This window comes from Typopeltis vanoorti, chromosome 4, assembly GCF_054136105.1.
Source record: "Typopeltis vanoorti isolate ZY-2024b chromosome 4, IOZ_Tvanoo_1.0, whole genome shotgun sequence".
NCBI classification, from domain to species: domain Eukaryota; kingdom Metazoa; phylum Arthropoda; class Arachnida; order Uropygi; family Thelyphonidae; genus Typopeltis; species Typopeltis vanoorti.
The window spans coordinates 66,144,197-66,167,623 of record NC_143552.1 but is presented as its reverse complement, the minus strand read 5'-3'; the positions used below and the strand labels follow the sequence as shown (position 1 = coordinate 66,167,623).

The 23,427-nt window shown below is 37.4% G+C and overlaps 1 protein-coding gene across 7 annotated transcripts in view; it reads right to left on the bottom strand.

The window, feature by feature from the left end:
* Positions 1-23,427, bottom strand: part of Nt5b (5' nucleotidase B) — a 580,494-nt gene that overhangs the window by 401,986 nt on the left and 155,081 nt on the right. For all 7 annotated transcript variants that reach the window (XM_090391852.1, XM_090391851.1, XM_090391857.1 and 4 more), the window contains one exon: positions 15,557-15,674. In XM_090391852.1, the coding sequence (XP_090247978.1) occupies positions 15,557-15,674 (118 nt within the window). The remainder of the gene's footprint in view (positions 1-15,556; positions 15,675-23,427) is intronic.

Here is a 23,427-nt window from a genome sequence, read left to right as displayed (position 1 = left end):
AACACTGACCAGTCATGCAGTCAGGAATACATATCCATACTTGAAGTAGAAAAAGCCATCAAAGGCTTGAAATGTGGAAAGGCAGCAGGAGTAGATGATATTCGACCAGAAATGCTGAAGTATGGTGGTATAAGAGTCTTACAGTGGATGCAGTGCATAGTTCAGAAAGCCTGGACAGATGGACAAATTCCTGATGATTGGAGTAGAGCTCTCATAGTACCCACATATAAAAAGGGAAATAAAACTGAATGTGAGAATTACAGAGGTATTTCCCTACTGAGTGTTCATGGCAAGATCTATGCAAGTATACTTGAGAAACGGTTGAGAAGAATTGTGGAAGAAAAGCTTGGTGAAGAACAAGCTGGATTCAGGCCAAATAGAGGCTGTCAGGATCAGATCTTCACTTTACGACAAATAGTCGAGAAAGCATGGGAATATAACAAAGATCTGTATTTAAGTTTTGTCGATTTGGAAAAGGCATATGACAAGGTGCCAAGAGAGAAGCTATTCAATATGCTACAGTTATATGGTATCCATGGGGCATTATATCAAGCAATACTTAGTCTTTATTTGAGTTGTAAGTCAGCAGTTAGAAATGAAGAAAGTACAGGGAGATGGTTTAATATTAAATCTGGTGTGAGACAAGGATGTACATTATCCCCTCTGTTATTGATTATCTACATGGATCACATTATGAAGGAAAGTGGTATTAAACATAATATCAAAATTGGAGATGTTAATGTCAACTCTTTGCTTTATGTAGACGATGTTATACTTCTAAATAAATCCACTACAAGTCTGCAAGATTCTCTTACTAAATTGAATAACTGTTGTAATGTATGGTATGAAGGTCAGCAATATTAAGACAAAGACAATGAAAATAGGCAGAATCACTGAAAATGTCAACTGTGTTGTGAATGGAGAAACTGTGGAACAAGTAAAACATTTCAGCTACTTAGGCACAATTTTTAGTGAAGATGGTAAATTAAATATAGAAATAGACAACAGAATCAGCAAAGCTGGTATGGTGGGAAGTCAACTGAATAAATTCATATGGAATAAGATAGAAATTAGTCGGAACACTAAATTAGCTGTATTCAAACCAGTTTTAACTTATGGATCTGAGAGCTGGGTCAGAAGTAAAACACTTGACCAAAGACTAGAGTCCGCAGATATAAGAGTCCTGAGAAAGATTATAGGCATTAACAGATGGCATCAATGGCAATGTCACATTAAAAACGAGGATATTAGGAAAGAACTTGACATCGTCAGCATCCAGGAATGCATTAGCAGAGCTAATCTCAGGTGGTATGGTCACTTAAACAGAATGGGCGAAGAAAGATTAGCAAAACAAGTGTTCTCTGCTAGGTTGGCAGCAAAACGACCCAGAAGAAGACCAATATATAGGTGGATTGATACGGTACAAAGTGCCTTAGACGATAGAAATATAAGATCTGATAATGTTGGAGTCTTGACAAGTAACAGACTGATTTGGAGGAAAATTGTAGACAGGAAGTTCGTACACCCCTTGAGGGTACATGGCAGAAATTTGATGACGATGATGCATCATCACAGAAAGTGCATTCCAGGAAGCATTACAACAATGGCAGAAATGTTGGGAATGGTGTATCACTAGTAGGGGGAGGACTACTTTGAAGGGGACAGTGCTTAAAATATTGTAAAATCAGCAATAAAGTCTTCATAGCAAAAGTTCTTTTTTATTAACACACCTTGAATATATACAAAGACAAGCTATGCATTTTGGATAATTATGGAGACAACTACCGTGTTTTAGTAAAACTTTAGTTTAATATAAACCATAATCCACATTCAACGTTTTGACCTTTATATCAAGGTCATCTTCTTGAGCATATATACTATATACAGAGAAACAAGCTGCACTACAATCTACATGGTTTGTTAAAGTTACTGACCAACCGTTACAACAATTATTGGCCTGACCTCTGGTGAAAGAAAAAAAAAAAAAACCTTACTACATTAAAGCTCGAGTCCTATTATTAATATTATCTATTGGTTGTAAAATTACATTGGGAGCGACAACAAGTCTATATATATATATATATATATTAACATCATGATTATTATTATTATTATTAAACAAGACCTCATGGAGTCAAAGACTCATCTAGGAGGTCCTTTTATCTCACACACATCTCATCATACCGGGTCTTAAACACATTCAAACTCCTTGCAGACACCACACTCTCAGGCAAGGCATTCCAATCATTCACAACTCTGCATGAAAAAAACCTGCCTCTCACTCCCCTACTCACACCCTCTTTATACAATTTCCAGGTATGACCTCTGGTTCTCCCCTGATCTCCCACTATTCTCTGTAGAACTTCTCCACCACTGATCCTATAACAACCCCTTACCAACTTGTAGGTCTCCATCATATCTCCCCTCTTCCTTCTCTCCACTAGACTCTGCAAATTACATCTTTTCAATCTTTCCTCATACTCGACATTCCAGAGGTCAGAAACTACCTTAGTCAGTCGCCTTTGGACCCTTTCCAACATCTCTTCATCCTTCTGAAAACCAGGTGACCAAATCTGGGCACAATAATCCATGTGTGGCCTAATCAAAGCCTTATACAATGGAACAAGAATCTCCCTACTTCTACACGTCAGTGTCCTCTGCATCATTCCCAGAAGTCTTTGTGTTGTCTTCACAATTTTGGCGATGTGTCCCCTAAATTTTAGCTCCTTATCCACTATCACTCCCAGATCTCTTATTTCCTCTACTTCCAACAATATATTCTCATCAAGCATAAATTCTGCATCCCATCTTTGTTTTCCAAATTTTAAAACCTTACATTTTGCAACATTGAACTCACATCCCCATTTGCTTGCCCAATCACTCAATTTATTCAAGTCTTCTTGCAAGGCCACAACATCTTCACTACTCTTTATGGTTCGTCCCAACTTTGCATCATCTGCAAACAACTGAATATCTCCATCCAAATCTTCGCCAATATCATTAATATACAAATTAAATAGTAATGGCCCTAAAACAGATCCCTGAGGCACTCCACTAGTGACTTTCCTTTTCCTGGATATTGCACCCCCATACACAACTTGTTGATACCTATCAGATAGCCAGTCTCCAATCCAATGCACTAATCTAATATCCAACCCCATCTGCTCTAGTTTGACTGTCAACTTATCGTGAGGTACTCTATCAAAAGCTTTTGCAAAATCCAAGTATATTACTGTGTATCCTTCTCCTCTGTCCAAGGAAGCAGTCACTTTATTGTAATAAGTAAGTAGATTACTAAAACACGACCTCCCTTTAGCAAATCCATGCTGTCCATCAAAGATTATACGATTGGTGTCAACCCAACTCTGGATCCTAGTTCTCACAAGCTTCTCCAACAACTTAACCACAACACCTGACACACAGATAGGCCTATAGTTTGATGCTTGAGTTCGATCACCTCCTTTATGAAGTGGCACAATCTTGCCCTCCTTCCACTCTTTAGGGACTTGACCAAGTGCAAGACTCGTATTAAAAAAATATGTCAAGGCAGGTGTCAACTCTCTGGCACATTCCTTCAGAATATGCGGTGATATATTATCAAGTCCCACAGCCTTATTTACATCTAGTTTACTCAACTCCCCAAACACCTCTTGCTCACTTACAGTCAGTCTCTCCTCCCCATCATCAACTGCTCTTAATCTCTCCATGAAGTCACATTCATAAGATTGAAAGATCTTTATGAACTGCTCATTAAGTATCTCCACCACACATTCTGCAACAGCTGTCTTTATACCATTTCCTCCAATCAATGTCATCCTTCCATAATCATTCTTTCTTTTGCTGGCTACATATCGAAAGAACTCCCTAGGATTCTTTTTAGCTTCATTAGCTAACTGCTGTTCATACCTCTCTTTAGCTACTCTCACCAACCAAGTCACTCTCCTTGCCTGGTCTTTGTAGAACTCATGAAATTGGTTACTTCCACTTCTCTTATGCTGCCTCCACAATGCCCTTTTTCTCTGTATTGCATGCTTAATCTCTTTATTCATCCATCTCACACCTAACTTATTTAACCTTCTCACCCGTGGTATACATTTAGACATTGCATCCACTAAATATTTTTTGAAAATCCCCCAAGCTGCATTGATCTCTTTTCCAGCTAACTCCTCATTCAATGCTACACCTGCAAGCTGTCTCCTGAGCTCTTCATAATCACCCCCCTTGTAGTTCCACATATACCCTTTTTTCACAGGGGTCCTTGCACTGCTGGCAACCACCCAAGTAATCACCTCATGGTCACTTTCACCAATTGGTGGATGATTTGATACCTCATTGATAATTACATCCTCCGATGAGATGACCAAATCCAAGACCCTTAATCCTCTTGTGCCCTCTGTTACATACTGTCTGAGGTAGTTATCCCTCAAAAACTCAAGAAACTCATTTTCTTTACTTCCAGTTGCTATCTCTTCATTCCAGTCTATATTGCCATAATTAAAATCACCCATAATGATCACCCTTTTCTTATTTGCTTGGCTTATTTGACTATACATTTCACTATCACCACCATCCACATTACCAGGTCTATAACAACATCCCACCAAGTATTTGATTCTATTCACCTCTATCTCACACCATACTGCCTCAAAACCACTGGCCCCATTTTCCTCTTGCATCTCTACCTTGTATGAACATAACTCTTTCTCTATCATCAATAGCACTCCCCCTCCCTTTTTACCCCTTCTATCCTCACGAAACACATCATACCTTTCCATCTCTATTCCTGTCAGGATGTCATCCTCATCTAACCATGTCTCACTTATTCCGACAATCTCTGGGTGCACAGATGCAATTAGTGCAACCATTTCATCCGCCTTGTTTCTTATACTTCTAGCATTGGTATACAAACACAACAACTCATTTCTGGATCTACAACTAGTTCCACTGATACCACTCACTCGATGTGATCTCTCCATGCTGGACTGGGGCCATTTCCCTTTCTGCTTCTTCATTTTAGAACCCTTTGCAATTCCATCTGTTTCCTTTTGATCCCTGATCATCCCATTACTTTCCTGCTGATTATACATATAAATTCCAACCGGTTGGTATGGAATGGTTTCCAATACTAGCTGAAGGTTGCCTAGAGTCCTGAAATATGCTGGATACTAAATATTAGGTAGGCTAAATGTGTGCCCTCCAGATTCTTGGAATTTTCATGTCATCATTATTGTTGATATTTGGGTGGTTTATCAGAATTTCGCAGGCTTCCTTAAATTTTCTTTCATACCAGGTTTTTGTATGGTGTAAAGAGCAGGTACGTTTCCAGCTGATTTGGTGTAAGGTATTGGGAGAGCAAGATCTGAAAGGCCTGCTTCACCAAAATGGTTATATTTAATGTGTCTTATATATATAGGGATTGTATGTCCTGTTTCACCAATGTACGGTAAGTTACAGGTGCAGTGGATACAATAAACTCCAGGATGTGCCAATGGGAGATGAGGATCCTTAGAGGTTGAATATGTTTTTAAGTTTTGTAGGTGGTTTAAAGGTGGCATTGAGATTATAATGATGTAGGATTCTGTTGATTTTTTCTGATAACCCTTTAATGTATGGGATGGCTATGGTTTTACTGTAATCTAGATTCTGGAGCATATACATAGTATATATACAGAGAAACAGGCTGCACTACAATCTACATGGTTTGTTAAAGTTACTGACCAACCATTACAATTAATGGCCTGACAAAGACAAGCTATATTACATTTCAAGCAGTATACCAAAATGACAATGATTTGATCAAGTGTCGTGTCATTCTACTGGCCTGACCACTAATTAGAAAAAAACTACATCAAAGCTACATCCTATTTATAGCATCATCAGAGAAAAAATTCATATAAATACTTTTAGTACAGCAAAATTGGTAGCCTAAACAATAATTTAACATGTGTTTGTTATATTAAAGTTAAGATCCTAGATTACTACAGTCCTAATTATAATTAATACTTAGACCAGAGCTGTCCAAAGCACTGTCTGTGGCCGGATGTAGACCGCGATGCGATTTTGTGAGGCCTGCCAGTGGGCTTTGATTTTCATGAGCAAAAAAATAAAATAATCTGAATTAAATGCGTATTAGATATTTTAATTCTATCACTAATCGATAATCTCAATGTTGGTAATTTTATTTGGTGTTTTTACATCGCTATATACTGACGTGTTTTTCAAATATTAGAAGTGTCAAAAAAGGATTTTCTTCCAATGTGCACGCTCTGGGCGCTCGCGGGAAACGTGAGCGTGTGATTAACAATGTTCATTTGTTCAGCTATTGAGGTTGTGTTGCTGCTGCTCACCAAATTACTAGATATGCATTGTGATGCAGCCCTAGGATAATTTTTTTTTAATGCGGCCCTCAGATTACCTAAGGTTGGACAGCCCTGTCTTAGACCAAAAGGTTATGTGGGTAGAATACGTGCCAACCATATTTCATATTGATCAAATCACTGTCACTTTGGCATACTGTTTGAAATGTAATATAGCTTGTCTTTGTATATATGGGTGTATATACGCCAGATGATGACTTTAACATGAAGGTCGAAACGTCGGGAAATTAGAGTAATTATTCCTAACACAGTTGTAGTCTCCATAATTTACCAAAATGAATGCTGATCACCATGAAACACTAAAGGAAAGGATATCTAAGAGTGTGGTTAGTAAAGATGTGTGTACTAGGTTCTTTACTTGGAGGAGAGTGATGAATGAGTGGAATGGATTGCCGGAGATGGTTGTGATGGCCATAACAGTGAATAAGTTTAAGGAGATGTATGGCAGGTATTGTTTGAATAATGGGTAGTGTGGATCTCCTGCAATGAGTTCTTTTGACTCCATAGAAATACCCTTCTAAATAATAATAATAATAAAAATTTGGGAGAAGGATGGAGCTGTATAAAAGAGTCAGGCTACATTTTGGTTATGTAAACTGGTATTATTTGACTGCATCTTGACTACTGTGCACTGGTCATTTGGGTCCCTTCGAGACCAGGAGGTGGTGAAGAGAATTCAGAGTTGAATGAACTACCTAGTGACCGGTCTGCAGAATAATACTGCCATTGAAAGTGTGTGTGGGGTGCAAAGTTTAGTTGATAGGCAGAAAAGATAGGATATAAACTTATTAGTTATTAAAGAGTTGTATAAGGTTGACACAAAGGAAATTTTTCAATAAATGACAAATAGCAAGATAACCATAACTAGGGGTAGTGGAAGTTGTGTAAGAGTGTGGTTAGTAAGGATGTGTGGACAAGATTTTTTGCATGAAGAGTGGTGAGTGAGTGGAATGGATTGCCAGAAATAGTTATGAGTGCCCTGACAGTAAATGAGTTTAAGGAGAGGTATAACAGGTTTTGTGTATAAAAGTAGTGTGGATCTCCTGTGGGTATCTCTATGGAAACAATAATTTAAATGGATTTGGTGCGAGTCAGCTGGAGAAACTGCAGAAAGAGGTAGTATAGATGACATGGAAGAGCAGCAAAGTGGGGTAGGAGAGCTTGTGAATGAAGAGGTGAGTGAGAATGAGAGAGAAGGAACACAAACAGGGAAATGTTTGCCTTGTGTTCTCCTGTCTCCATCATCTACAAAAAGTGTGGATGATGATGGATACAGGAGAGGATGTGTCTATGTACAAGAAAGGATTGGGATGACCAGGGATGTAGGAAAACAAATTGGTCTAAGAAGAGGGGCAAGATCAGTGATGATAGAAAAGAGTGGCTGGGAGTCATATCTGAGGAATTTTATTTATTTATTCGTATGGGGTTCCCCCATCTGAGGAGTGGGTTGATGAGACTTGTTATAGTACCAGAAATAAGCTGGTATGTAGGTTTACAAATGCCAGATGTATTCTAAATAAAGGAAATTAAATTGTAGTATTAAGAGCATATTCACCAGAAAATTGTTGGAATAAAGGAGACATGGTTAGATAAGCATGACATTCTGAGAGGAATAGAGATGGGTGAATATCATGTTTTTTTGTGAAGATCAACAGGGAAGAAAGGGAATTTTTCAATATACAGGAGTTATGCCATTAAGGTGGAGATGAAAGCAGCAAATGGTAGTTTTGAAGAAGCATGGTATGAGGTGGAGGTGAAAAGAATGAAATATCTAGTTAAATATATTTGCTATGTCTGCACGGTTAGCCTAGTGGCTATGCGCTTCGCAACCATATGCCTGGGGAAGGAGTGTCCTAGGTTCGATTCCCCCTCGGTGACATGAGGAGCTGAAGGATCTTCCTCAGCCATAGCCAAGTTAGCCAGTCTTGGGCATGGACAGCAGGGTTTTTTCCTCAGTTTATTCTGGGGTTTTTCATCCCGCAAAGCAGGCAAACTGGCCTTGAGAACTTAACACTACAGGCCATAGGATATACTGGGGCATAGGGCTGACCACCTTATCCTGTAAACGGATTGAGGTCCGATGATCAATGGACCCTCGACACCGCAAGGTAAAAGAAGGTATAAAGAAGATGAGATGAGATATATTTGCTATAGACATGGTAATATGGAAGACAATGGGAAGGAATTCATCATCAAATTCATGATATATATACAGGATATATATATATATATATATACAGTGTACAGGATATGATAGTACTACATGAAAAATTTTACATCATTACTAACTTCCTATCTATTTTCCTCCAAATCAGTCTGTTAAATTTCAAGACTTCAATATTATCAGGTCTTATATTTCTGTCTTCTAAGGCACTTTTTACTGTATCAATCCACCTATATCTTGGTCTTCCTCTGGGGTCTTTTTCCTGCCAACCTGGCAGAGAACACTTGTTTTGCTAATCTTTCTTTTCCCATTCTGCTTAACTGACCATACCACCTGAGATTAGATCTGCTAATGCATTCCTGGATGCTGACAAAATCAAGTTCTTTCCTAATATCCTCGTTTTTAATATAATATTGCCACTGATGCCATCTGGGAAGGAATTGTACAGGCATACTGGTCTAGATCAGGGGTCTCAAACTCAAACACAGCAAAGGGCAGTCAATTGAGAAATTCAAATTACTGAAGGGTTTCTATAAGATTAATCCAGAAGATATTTTTGAGAATAGGGTTGGTGGTGGGAGGACTAGGGGCCATACATGGAAGCCGGGCAAAAATGTGGTTAACAGGGGTGTTAGAGCTAGGTTCTTTACTTGGAGAGTGGTAAATGAGTGGAATAAGCTGCCAGAGTCTGTTGTGGGTGCTATGACCGTGAATGAGTTTTAAGGCGAGGTATGATAGATACTGTGTGAAAGACAAATAGTTGTTCTTGACATGATGTTACGGCCTTCCTCGATGAGTCTGTCGACTCCTTGGAGTTGCCCGTAATAATAATAATAATAATTAAATGTATATCAGGCATGGGCCATATTCAATATTATTCTGTGATCCAAAACATAAACTAAAAAAAATAAAGGCTCAAATAAAGCCCCTTTTGTTGCCGGGCCTTTACGACTCACATAAACAGCTACACCACCATTTAAATTTTAAATTTATAACTATTTTTATTTTTAAATTTTAAAAAAATAACAAGTTGAGAAATAAGTTCAATTACATTTTATTCCTACTTTGAGAAAATTGTTTAAATACATAATTTTGACTTATAAAAATAAAGATTTTTATCTACGAGTCCTTTTTTTAATTTGATTTACAACCTGAAACCTTACATCTTTTCCTTACTAACATGTCAAATGTGCTTTTCATTTCATGTTGCAATATGAAGTATTGCATTTAATCTAGAATCTTTTATCCGTGAGCAGAACTTTGACTTATTAAGTTTCATAATTGAAAATTATGAATCACATACATAGATGCTTTCAGATTGACAACATTTCTGCACAATAAATTTTATATTTGGGATATTTACTGCCATTGTATCATGTGGCTTAAAATGGCTGCGTGACAAGTAACTTCTATGCAGTGTTACCAACATTTGATGATAGAAACATGGTACAAAAGAATTGTAGTAATAAGTTTTACTTTTGTTTAAAGCTGTCATAAAACATTTAGAAGTTTGAATTTTTTCTGTTTTAATCCCTGCAGGATGTTAGAGTCATTGATTTTTAGAAAAGAAATCATTAAGGTTGCGAGCCGGATACGAAGCCTTCGGGGGCAGTATCTGGCCTGCGGGCGGCCAGTTTGTGACCCCTAGTCTAGATCATTGCTTCCCAACTGGCAGTATGCATACTCGGAGGGAGGGGTACGTGCAGGCCGTTCGGGGGCACACGAAAAATAATCAGTAATGGCGGAAAAGCAAGTAAAGTAAACAAAAAGCAAAAAACGTTAGTTATGGAACAATAAATGTCAAGTTTGAATCAGTTATTTTAAAAACAAGGGATTCAATTTATAGAATGGATTTAAAAGGGGTACACAAGTGGAAATAGGATTTAATTATAGTAATATAGGCTGGAATAAAGAGACAGCATCTGGGAGAAAAGAGGATGAATTTCTTGAGTTTTTGAGGGACAATTAACTTAGGTACATAACAGAAGGTACGCAGGGGGTTCAAGAGTCTTGGATTTTATTACCTCATCAGTCAACATTATTATTATTATTTGACACCTACAGGGAGTCCAAGGACTCATCGAGGGAGAGTGTGCCAACAGCATCGAACGATTGATCCCTTCCACCTACTAACTGTGCTCAAACTTGCTTAACTTTTTGCGTGAGCCATTAGTAGCAGAGGCTCTACCAATCGACCAACCATTATTGTAAAAGTGTTAAATCTCCCTCCTAGTTGGTGAAAGTGACCATGAATGATTACTTAGGTGGTGGCCAGCCATATGAGGACATCTGTGAGAAAGGGAAATGTGAACCAGTAATTATGACAAGCTCAAGAGACAGCTTGCAGCTACATCATGGAATGAAGAACAAGATGGAAAGGATGCTGCTTGGAACCTGTTCAGGAACAGTCTAGCAGAGACAACATCTGACTCCATTCCAAAGGCCAGGTGATCAAATAAGGCAGGTGTGAAATAGATGAATGAAGAAGTGAAGATTGCTATTTGGAAGAGGGCATCAAATGAGACGACATAAGATGAGTGGTGGAAATAGTCAATTGCATGAGGAATACAGAGAACAAGCAAGCGAGATAACTCACTTGTTAAGAATAGAAAAAGTGCAGCATAAGCAGCAATTGGCTAAGGAGACCGAAACAAAAAAAAAAGTGGAAGAAACAATGATTATGGAAGGATGATACGAGTTGGAGAAAATGGCAAAATGATAACCACTGAGAAGGAAATACAAGAGATGTTAAATGAGCAATTTATAAAGGTATTTCATCCTCATGAAAGTAACATCAATGCAGAACTTGAGAGCATTGGGGGCGGGGGGGAACACTGATAATAAGTGAGCAATAAAATATATGAGGAATTAGTAAACTTGAGGTCAAGTTTTCATAACAGATTTCATACTGTCATAATGGGTTTGAAGGCCACTCTAATGTCATGAGATTTCAGGAGATTTGCAATTTTTAGTGAATGTCTGCTGATAAAAGGGATGGAAACTGAGGCTCTGTAATGAATGTCATGGATCTGTTATGCTCACCCAAGGACCACAACTCTTTCAACAAACATCCTGGAATTTACAATATTCCATGTTCTTGTAGCCTTAATTACATAGGGTAAACATTAAGAAGTTTAGAAATAAGACAAAAAGAGCATGTTGGAAACGTCAGTAACAGCAGAGAAGGCAGCTCAGGTCTGGCATTCCATTTCTTCCACACTCACCACAACATTGAATGGGACCAGGGTTCCATGCCATACATATAAGACAACTTCAGCGGCTGCAACATCAAAGAGGTTACAATGGTAATCCACTCACAAGAAACCAAGAGATGATTTTGTGTGACATTTGGAAGTAACTAATTAGATCTTTTAACACATCGGACTTTAATTTTTCTGCAAACTATCGGGCTTACTTGCTGAACAATGACCGACCATGTGCCAGCTTCCATATCCACGTGTTTCTGTTTTACTTGTATTTTCATGTAACAGTTCCTGTACATTCAGTGTTTAGTTATGTAATAATTCATATTTAATACTTGTTATATATTTGTGGTGAAACTAGTAGGTTTATTAAATAATTATTATGACCTATAAACCCGGTGTTAGTTATTTTTTTTATTACATTTGTTTGTTTTTTTTGGGGGGGGGGGTAAAAAAATCAACATACTCATCATTAACTGATATTTCTGGAGTCCTGCTTATTTATTTTTGCATTTGCATACAAATTTAATAGCATATGTGAAGATCTATAAGCACTCATGTTTGTTTCTTTATTCTCTTCTGCTACCTCACTAGATCATTTTTTTATACAATGAAACCTGTGGTGAATTCATCGCTAAAAAACACACGTACTAACCACAGTGATAAAACTTATCACTGTGGTTAGTACTTGTGTTTTTTAGTGACTCATTAGATCATGATTTAACCAAACTTATTACATTTGTTTGTTTGTTTTTTGGGGGGGGGGGTAAAAAAATCAACATACTCATCATTAACTGATATTTCTGGAGTCCTGCTTATTTATTTTTGCATTTGCATACAAATTTAATAGCATATGTGAAGATCTATAAGCACTCATGTTTGTTTCTTTATTCTCTTCTGCTACCTCACTAGATCATTTTTTTATACAATGAAACCTGTGGTGAATTCATCGCTAAAAAACACACGTACTAACCACAGTGATAAAACTTATCACTGTGGTTAGTACTTGTGTTTTTTAGTGACTCATTAGATCATGATTTAACCAAACTTCCCTTCCAATCATATAATTCCATACATGACTGCATGAGAGAATCTTATCTGCATCTTTCTTTACCTTAGCTACTGTGCTGCATGCAACACCTCTCACTTTTCTCTGATTACACTTGTTTTCCTTGTTCCTTTTTCTCATTCATTGCAACATACAGTTTCATGCTTGTAACTATCTTATTTTCTTTCATCTTTTCAGTACAGGTAACCCTCATATAATGCGGTACTTATACAACGCGGTTTCGATATAACGCAGTCTACAATTTCTAGTAACCCTTTATTTTATTTTTTTTTTCATATTTTTCACCATGGGACTTAAAAATCAAATTTTATCTTTGTTAAATTTGTGTCTGCCCATATCGCACAAGTAGTTATAAGTATCAAATTTAGTTTTATTGCATCACTGAATAAAGTACTGTTCAGAGGCTTTTGCAGTCTGTGTCAGACTCAACAAATAGTGCAATTAGAGACAGATGGAATAAAAACGGCGCTAAATAATAAATCACATGTCCCTTCTCACAGAAACTATGCTGTATAGACTTAAGTAAAACCATATGTTGCACCGAAACACAGTATCTAACTAAAAACTCTTGTCCAATTTTTCAATTATGAAATAAGTGTTTGTTTTATTGCATTTGAAATTCTCAATGTCATTATGACAGATCACAAAGGCTAACTTAAAATAAAAGACTACCAAGAATTGAAACATGCCATATAATGAACGTGTGAGTTTGCCTGCCACCTCAAACACAAACAAGAAGCCACAAAATTCAACCAAGGGTTGAAATGTTTGTGTGAATTGAGAGTCAGTAATGAGAAGTTCCATCGGAAAGATAAATGACACCCTGTTGTGAATGTGTTAAAACTAATAATGAATGTTGTATGACGGTTTCAGATGTTATGGAATTCGATTGAAGAGATTTAGCATTTCAACTCAACACTTGTCAGTTGCTTTTGTCTTTGGGTTGAGCGATCTTTTGTTTATACTGCACCAATGATATGCACATCTTTATAGCTGCTGTCTTGTGTAAAACAAAATTCAGCTTGTACTTATTGTAACAATTAAAATAAAAACGTGAATCATTTATAAGCATATAAAAGGATATCACTTGTAAATCATTGACATACCAGAAAAATTCTCAGATATGCAACCTCTGGCACGAGTGCCATAGGTTCGCCATCTAGGGTTTACTGTATAAAGTGTTTATTTTTGAAAATTGTCTTCGTTTTCTGCCAGGAAAGCACATTTAAAATCATAAGTGTGTTACTCTCAGGCTGAGCAGTTTATTTTCTGGTGAGTTACATACATATGAGAATTATACAAATGATATCCAAGAGATTTTAAGTGGTGACGACCTCCGGCCACTTAAAGAACATCCACAAAATGTTATTTCTGAAGACACTGATGATGATTAAAATATGTGCTTTATTTTATTGTGTCTAAAACATTTATGCATTATGCAATGAAATGTATGTACAATTTGTAATTTTCAAAATTTTATACTACATATTTGTCTCATAGTTTATGTTTTCTTAATTTACATGAATTATCTGAATTAAATAAAAATATTGTTTTTGTTGCATATGTCATTGTTGTTTATATAATTTAAAAAAAAAATGATTTCGGAACCTAATCCTACTTTTTCTATGTGATCTAAGTCTCGTATAACATGATTTATATAATGCGCCATTTCTATGGAACCTAACATCCGCATTATATGAGGGTTACCTGTATTTCTTTATTTCAATATTTGTTCTAAACAGCAGAAAGTTTCACGCTCCTCATTACTTAACTTACTTTCCTTAAATGCTCCACTATGATTCAGCACCGTGAAGTTTTTTTTTTTCTTTTTTTTCTTTTTTGTGCATAGAAAAAAACATCAATTACAACAAACCACAATTATAATAATTTTTTTTTATTTCTGTAAATAAATAAATTAACAACACTGATAGAAAAAAACTATTATTTCCCTTCGGTTGATGGTGTGAACATGTAGTCAACAAATGATTTGTAAATGTCACTGAATTCCAAAGTTTATGATCCAACATGAAACAAACAAAAAGACAATAATTTCAGAGCAACTGGAGAGTGTGCAGAACGTGCTGTCTTTAGATGCTGTGATTGTATTTAAGGTATTCATTTTTTTATGTAGTCTGCGTGGTTAGCCTACTAGCTGTGCACTTCGCAACCATATGCCTGGGGAAGGAGTGTCCAAGGTTCGATTCCAGTCAGTGATGTGAGGAGCTGAAGGATCTTCCTCAGCCATAGCCAAGTTAGCCAGTCTTGGTCGTGGACAGTAGGGTTTTTTCCCTAGTTTATCCTGGGGTTTATTATCCTGCAAAGCAGGCAAACCAGCCTTGAGACCTCAACACTACAGACATAGGATACACCAGGGCGTAGGGCTGACCACCTTATCCTGTGAACGGTTTGAGGTCTGATGATGAACAAGTAAAAGAGGGTAAAAGGAAGATGAGATAAGAGATTTATTTATGTATTTATTTATGATGGGTATTTGAAGTCACACTGCCATCTGTTAGATACTGTATGGTCACTCCCATACCTAATATGGTTTTTGGAATGAAGTCTCTGCATGAAGAAGTGATAGCCTATGGATTGGAAGGCAGATATATTGCCATCCAGCCAAAACTAAACTGGTCCTTCGTTGATCTCCCTGAGAGCACACATAATCATAACTAATCCACTAAATACAAATATATACTTTTTGGAAACTTTTTTATCTTGTAATTTTTAAGATGAATTTTACCTGATGGGAAATGCTGGATCATATTCAAAATCCTTCAGCTCTGCAGGATACCCAATTGATACTAGGCGTCCAACAATCAATCCAAACTGCAAAGATTCATATTCTGGACTTTTGTATTCTAGAACAGTCACAAGAAAACTGGTAAACTAAAAGCAAAAAATTTAATATATTATTATAAATAAAAATTTGTTATTTTAAGAAATAAAACCAGAATTTAAAAGATTAATGTCAACTTATCACTGATACACTACTTTTTAGTAGCTTGGCTAGCCTTTCAGAGTAATCTGGAACTGAAGAGAGAAAAGAAAGAGGAAAGTAAACTCAGTGGAAATGAATCATGCTCTTTTTGTTCTTCCTGGTAATAATAAACTTACTGTATTTCAGAGTACACAAATATCTGAATTATATGTTTATGAAAGAACGGGATTCACTGAGTTATCTTTAACCTGCACCTCATTTTTCTCATCATTCTTCCTCTCTGCTTTACCTTTTTATTTAACTATTCTTGCTAATAATCAACTTGAAATTATCCCAACAATAAGCTTATTTTGCACTTGGTTAGACTATAATAAATTTAGTTTAATCCTTTATCCAAGTGTAAGCAAACAAAGTTTGTGCCTGAAAATATCTTCAGGACTGAGGTAAGGTGGTACATCCCTTGGCAACTCGTAGCAAAGGTGGACCAAGCTCTCATGACTTCTTTATTTGCTGGATATCATGGTCAGTTTAATAATATTACTTTGCTACTTACCAATATGCTACTGACAGAGGATCTCAACCTTATTAAGCCTCATTCCCTTCTGACATATTTCAATTATTCAAATTCACCATATATACAGGTTATTTTTCATGATGAATAAAAATATACAAAAAGCTATATGGCATTGCAATAAGTTTGTATAAGGTTAACAGCTGTTCAAAGATGAAGTAACATCTTGAGCAAAAGAGAAATACTAGTTTTTAGAAGCAGAGGAGACAATGGTTGTGATGTTTTATGCTAGAAGAGGCTTGATGTCAGGGTGATTCCAAGAAGAGAAATTGCATCTTAACAGCCAACATCAAAAACTAAACTTCACTATAGAAACAGAAAATAACAATCATTCCCATTTCTAGACATGCTAGTTACATGAATTCCTAATTGCTCATTATCCTTCTTCATTTACAGAAAATATACTGTAAATATTCATTTACTGTAAATACACTTATACATTTAAGTATCTACATAAACAATCACACCACCACCCTTCTCAACAGTATGGCATCCTCAAAACATTTGCACACTGAGCTATGGCTATTTGTTCAAATAACACAGTCCTCGTAACTAACTGTGCTCAGGACCTTTGCAGCAACTTTTAAGCCAATTGATACAGCCTAAATAAAATACTGTGTGCACTTCCATCCCTCCTATACCCAACACACAGTGTATACAGTTCCTGCAGTTTGGCCTACCCAGGACAGACTGGTAAATCAGTTAACATCTGCCTAGAAGAACACAAAAGTTACATCTAAGATTATCTGTATGGCAAGTCAGGATTGGCAGTTCATGCTCTGGATACTCCTTCACATAGGATAAGATGGAGGAAAACATCTATATTAACATGGAAGTCATTAAAGGTTTGAGAGACTAGTTTTAGAATCTGCATCGGCTATGAAGTACTCTACCAATCCCGACAAATATGGTTACATTAATTTACAAAAGATCTAGGAGACTATCATTTTAAGATCTGATAGCCTGACTTCTCTAAATTAAGTTCATGGTTATCTGACCCATTGAGGGTGCCATGTAAGAACATCAGTTCTCTTTTCAGTTAAAATTTGAATTGTCTTCCACATTACTTAGTTCAGTGCTGCATGCCTGTCACAGATATAAGTGTGATCTGATGATCCTGGATAGAAAACAAGCAAAATATTAGTAAGTTTAATAAATGTGGTTTTCTCCCCCTCTTGGTGTTTTTTATACCATGAAGCATTATTACAAATCAGTAATATCCCATATCCTGTCATTTCTATTCTCCCTGAAAATACTACACCCTTACTTCTATCCCAATAAATTATTATTATTACAGGCGACTCCAGGGAGTCCTTAGACTTATCGAGGGAGGCCTAAACATCATGTACACACAACTATACGACATTCTCAGTGTATCTATCATACCCTGCCTTGAACTCACTCACTGTCATAGCACCCACAACAAACTCTGGCAGCTTATTCCACCCATTTGCCACTCTTAAAAGTAAAGAACCCAGCTCTAACACCCTAGCTAACCACACTCTTACCCAGCTTCCATAGGTATCCCCTAGTTCTCACACCACCACCAGTCCTGATTTCAAAAATATCCTCTGAATTAATCCTATAGAAACCCTTTAGTAATTTGAATGTCTCAATCATATCTCCCCTTTTCTGCCTATCAACTAATTTATTACCCCACAAATCTTCAACCAGTTCTCATAAGGTTCATTCCATAGACCTGCTATCATCTTGATCACTCGCATCTGGATCCTGTCCACCTCCTCCCCATCAAGAAGAAACCCTGGCACCCATATCTGGGCACAGTAGTTTAGATGGGATCTTATCAAGACTCGATACAGAGGTACAATAACTTGTTTGTCTTTGCTCGTCAAAGTATTTTTCAACAAAAGTGAGTTGATGAGCTGATTTAACCACTTTTGCAATGTGCCCCCTAAACATCATCTCCCTATCCACCAACACTCCCAAGTCACTGGCCTCATCAATCTCCTGGAGTACAGTTCCACCAATGTGATATACTGTTGCTAATCTTTTTACCCCAAAATACATAACCTTACATTTTGTCACATTAAATTGACATCCATTCTCCTTAGCCCAGAACTCCAATCTCTCCAAGTCGTCCTGAAAGATTTTGACATCTTCTGCATTCACTATTGTCCTACCCAAATTTGCATCATCAGCGAACAAATGAACTGTTCCTCTTAGATCCTTCCCTATATCGTTAATGAACAAATTAAACAGAAGTTGTCCAAGAACAGAACCCTGTGGCACACCACTAGTCACAGACCGTTTTTTAGACTCTACTCCCGAATAAACTACTCTCTGATATCTCTCCTTCAACCACCCACCTATCCATCTCACCAATCCTATATCCATTCCCATATGTTGTAGTTTACGGATTAGAATTCAAAGTGGTATCCTGTCAAATGCCTTAGCCAGGTCCAGCAGTATCACTGTAAACCCATTACCCTTATCCAGTTCAGCCGTCACTGTGCTATAAAACTTGAGCAAGTTACTGAAGCATGATCTACCCTTCATAAAGCCATGCTGTCCCCCATACAGTATCTCATTTTCATCAATCCATTCCTGTATTTTTCTCTTGACTAATTTCTCCAAGACCTTGACAACGACTCCTGATATGCTGATCGGTCGGTAATTTGCAACAGTAGTCTTGGATCCTCCTTTATGCAGTGGAACTATTTTTCCCCTCTTTCCACACCTTCGGGACTAAACCAGACCTGAGACTCAGATTAAACAACATGGTCAAGGGCACTGATAATTCTTAAGCCGCTTCACGTAAGACCCGTGCCGGTATACCATCCAATCCCACAGATGTATTCACATTAATTCTGTTCTGTAATAGACTATTCACCTCCACTTCATTCATCACAATTCCCATATAAACTAATGGTTTCTTCCTTTTTCAACGTCACCACCTGGATGATATACTCTTGCAAAGTACTCGCTCAGTAATTCCAGTATATCGACTGATTCAGTGACATCCTTACCATCGGCATTCCTTAAAATCATTCTGCCGTGTACATTTTTTTTTTTGCTTGCAGCATATTGAAATAACTGTTTGGGATTCTCTTTAGCTTGCATAGCTAGTTTCCCTTTATCCGCTTTTGCTTTTTTTACCACACTCGTTACCCTTCTAGCCTGCACTTTACACCGTTCATGTGCCTGCAGGTCACCGTTCTCTTTAAATTCCCTCCACAGTTGTTTCTTTTTTTGCAGCTCAAGCTTAATGCTGTTATTCATCCATTTAACTCCTACTTGTTTTACTATTCGGACCCTAGATATACAATCAGCCATAACCTCTGTAAATGCTCCTTGACCACTTCCCATGCTCTATGGACATCCAGCCCTTGCAGTTTTACATGTCATGGCACTGATCCAAGCAATCTCCTAAGCTTGTCATACTTGCCAGCATGGTAATTCCGCATATACCCTGTCTTAATTGAAAATTCCACACTTTTAGCCACCTCCCAGGTCAAGACCTTATGATCGCTCCCACTAATTGGTGGCAACATGGTCATATTCATTATCCTCTGAATTAATCCTATAGAAACCCTTTAGCAATTTGAATGTCTCAATCATATCTCCCCTTTTCCGCCTATCAACTAATTTCTGCACCCCACAAATCTTCAACCTGTTCTCATAAGGGTCATTCCATAGTCAAATTCTCAGATGCTATTACCAGGTCAAGCACTCTCAAACCCCTAGTATTTTCAATTACATGCTGTCTCAGATAGTTATCCCTTAATCATTGAATAAAATCCGGTTCCTTCCTCACATGTGTCCTCTTCTCCTTCCAATCAATGTTACGGTAGTTGAAATCCCCATAATAATTACCCTCCTTCCACTCATTTCATCAATTTGTTTATGCATACTATCTCCGCCATCTAGTCCATCACCTGGTCTATAGCGGCACCCAACTGTATATTTTGTTCTGCCAGTCTCAATCTCACACCAAGTAGCCTCAAATGAGCTCTTTTCACGATCCTGCAATACAACTTCAATTCTCCTTGGCTGCAGTTCATCAGCTATCATCAATAACACTCCTCCCCCCATTTTATTCTCTCTGTCCCTCCTAAACACACTATAACCTACACATTCTATCCCACTAACTGTATCATCTTCCGTCAGCCATGTTTCACTAATGCCAATAACCTGTGGCCAGGAAGAGCCAACCAAGATCAAAAATTCTTCCTTCTTGTTCCTAATACTCCTGGCATTAATATACATGAAATGCAGAAGTCCCTTTGTCCCACTCCTATCTTGATGCGTTATTCTAACTATCCATTCCAATTATTTGTCTTTAGTACTGGCTCAGGTACATTATATACATTCTCACACTCAACTGTCTCACTGATGTCCGCATATCCACTCCCCCCCCCCTCCTTGGTAGTTCTAGTTTCCCTGGTTCTACACATCCATTTTCACTTCATTCAGCAACACTTTTTCCCAGTCTCCGCATACCAAATCCATTCAAATGCAGGCCATCCATCTTGTATAAATCCTTTCACCCATCAAACTCGTTCCACACGTCCACGAATTCCACACGACACTATCTGCATAACCTGCACATAAAGTCATTTGCGATTATGGCCCTCCTTCTAAACTCCTCTCTGTTGTACTGCAGCAACAGACTCACCATCCTAACTCTGTTACTCTTTTCTTTCGCTACCTTTAACAATACTTTCAAGTCCTCTCTCATAAAAAATTTATCTTCTTTCAATTCATTCGTACCCGCCACAACTATCAATTCTTTCACCCTTTGTTTTTGCACTCTAATACTCTCACTTACATCCTTAAAATTTGCACCCAGTAAGTACGATTTAGTTAAACTCCCATCTATCACTCCTCTTAATAACGAGTCACCATACAACACTCTTTCCTTCATTTCCAAAACTCTTCCACTCTTACACTTATTTTTCCTTTCAAACGCTTGTTTATTTCCATTAGCCGAGATACTCTGGAAAGAGTTTTGCAGGTGCTCCAACTGCCGCTGTGCACTGTGTATCACTCGACGCAACCTAGCATTCTCACTCCCTACAAATAATTCCTCATTTTTTTCATCATTTAAACCATTTTCTCTCTCTATATAGTTGCTTTCACTTTCTCTTTGATCACCACTCTCATTGCCATCTTGTACAACATCGCAATTCCCTATCAAGCCACTATTTTTACTCACATTCTGGCTTTCTTCAATCATAACTATTTCACGACCTGACACATTCAATTCCTCACTTTGCTTACACTTTCTGCACACTGTACACTTTTCCACCATTATCACTTTCCATCCAAACTCCAGCCTCCTTCGGGAAAGCATACATCCCACACACACATCACATTAGACAAACTCTCTCACATTACAGTTTTTGAACAAAAGGAGTTGAATTTTTGGATGCCATTATCTTACGTCGCTTTGCCGCCATGTGACAAAGCGACGTAAGTGCCATGATTTCTATGAAACGTATCGTTAAAATACTACGTTAAATAAAACCGAATTCACACCAAAATCACACAGACATAACAAGCTACCAAAAATAAACAATACTACGTTAAGATTTAAACCAATATTCCAATTTTCACTCAAAATTATACTTAGCTTTCAGGAGCTCTCTGAAAACATTATACACCATGTAGCCCTCTAGCGGCTATCATAAATACACAACACCATTCAATTATGAAGTGTAGACACCAAATCATCCAAGGAACTTGTCTGTGTGTTGTGCTTAGAAAGCATCTCCTATACTGTGAGCTAATGTAACTCATCTCATTAGAGGATTTGACTCCAACAAGAGAAAAGTTCTAAGTTTAAGCTTTAGAGTGATTTAGATTCCATAAGCTTATAAAGGGATGAGATATCAAGTGTTTGGTCAAATGATCAGAAATTGGAGAAATTTACTAACAACATCCATGGTGGCTGGTCATGCCCTGGTGTGAGGTTCAGACACTAAATGGCAAAATCATAATAATACAAATATGTGACATAAGTATGGGTGAATGTCCTTAGGCTATACGTAAATGGAGATAAACTGAATGTCTTTAGGTTTATGTAACACAGGATAAGGACTGAATGTCCCTAAATCAGAATCATGTCTAACCACTGCAAGGATACTACTCATCTGCTGCACACTGAAAAAGCAGCACATAGCTAGAATTGCTTTTACCCTATTATGATAGGATTACTCCGGAGTTAAGGCCACTGGAACAGAAGCATTAAGGCAGCTGGTGAGACTATACAGTTGATGCTTCATATATCACACCATTCAGGTATGATGTGATGGCAACAAATCATCTGCAGATAACCTATTTAATGATCTCCGAGTTGTGCTTAGAAGATAAGCCACCATACTACAATCTAATAAGACATATCCTCTGACTAAAAGCCTGATGTCTATAAGGCAATAGGATTTTATGACATATTACCATGTGTCTAAGGGAATTTCCAGGGAGCTGGCAGAAGCAAGAGCCTACTTGTTTAATAAATCTTACAACATTCACAGTGGAAAGAAGATAAAATTGTTCCACTGCATAAAAGTGGTAATAAGGCTGTGGCCACAAATTATAAGCCAATCTGTATATCTCTCACATCTGGAAATTTGGTTAAGGATTGGAGAAATCAGTGAAGTTAGGATACAAAAATGGGTTGATCACAGCAGTGTTCTCCATGATTGTAGCATGGATTTGTTAAAGGGAAATCATATTTTACAAATTTGGTAATGTACTATATCCTGGGTGGTGGTGGTCAGGCATATGAAAACTTCTGTGAGGAAATGATATATGTGGAACTACAAGGTGAGTGATTATGAGAAGTTTAGGAGACAGCTTGAACCAGGAAGAGATAAATGATGAATGGGAACTGACCAAGAAATATTTAATAACAATGTGTGAATATATTACAAAGGTTAAAAGATTGAATAAGGTAGATGTCAAATGGATGAATGAAGGGATTAAGAATGAAAACTGGAGGAAGAAGTCTTAAAGTACTGTGGAGATGCCACAGGATGAATTATGATAACAATCAATTACATGGAAGTATAAAAAAGCAAACTAGGAAGGCAATTCAGTTGGTAAGAACAACTGCAAGAGCAAGTATGAGCAGAAAAGCATG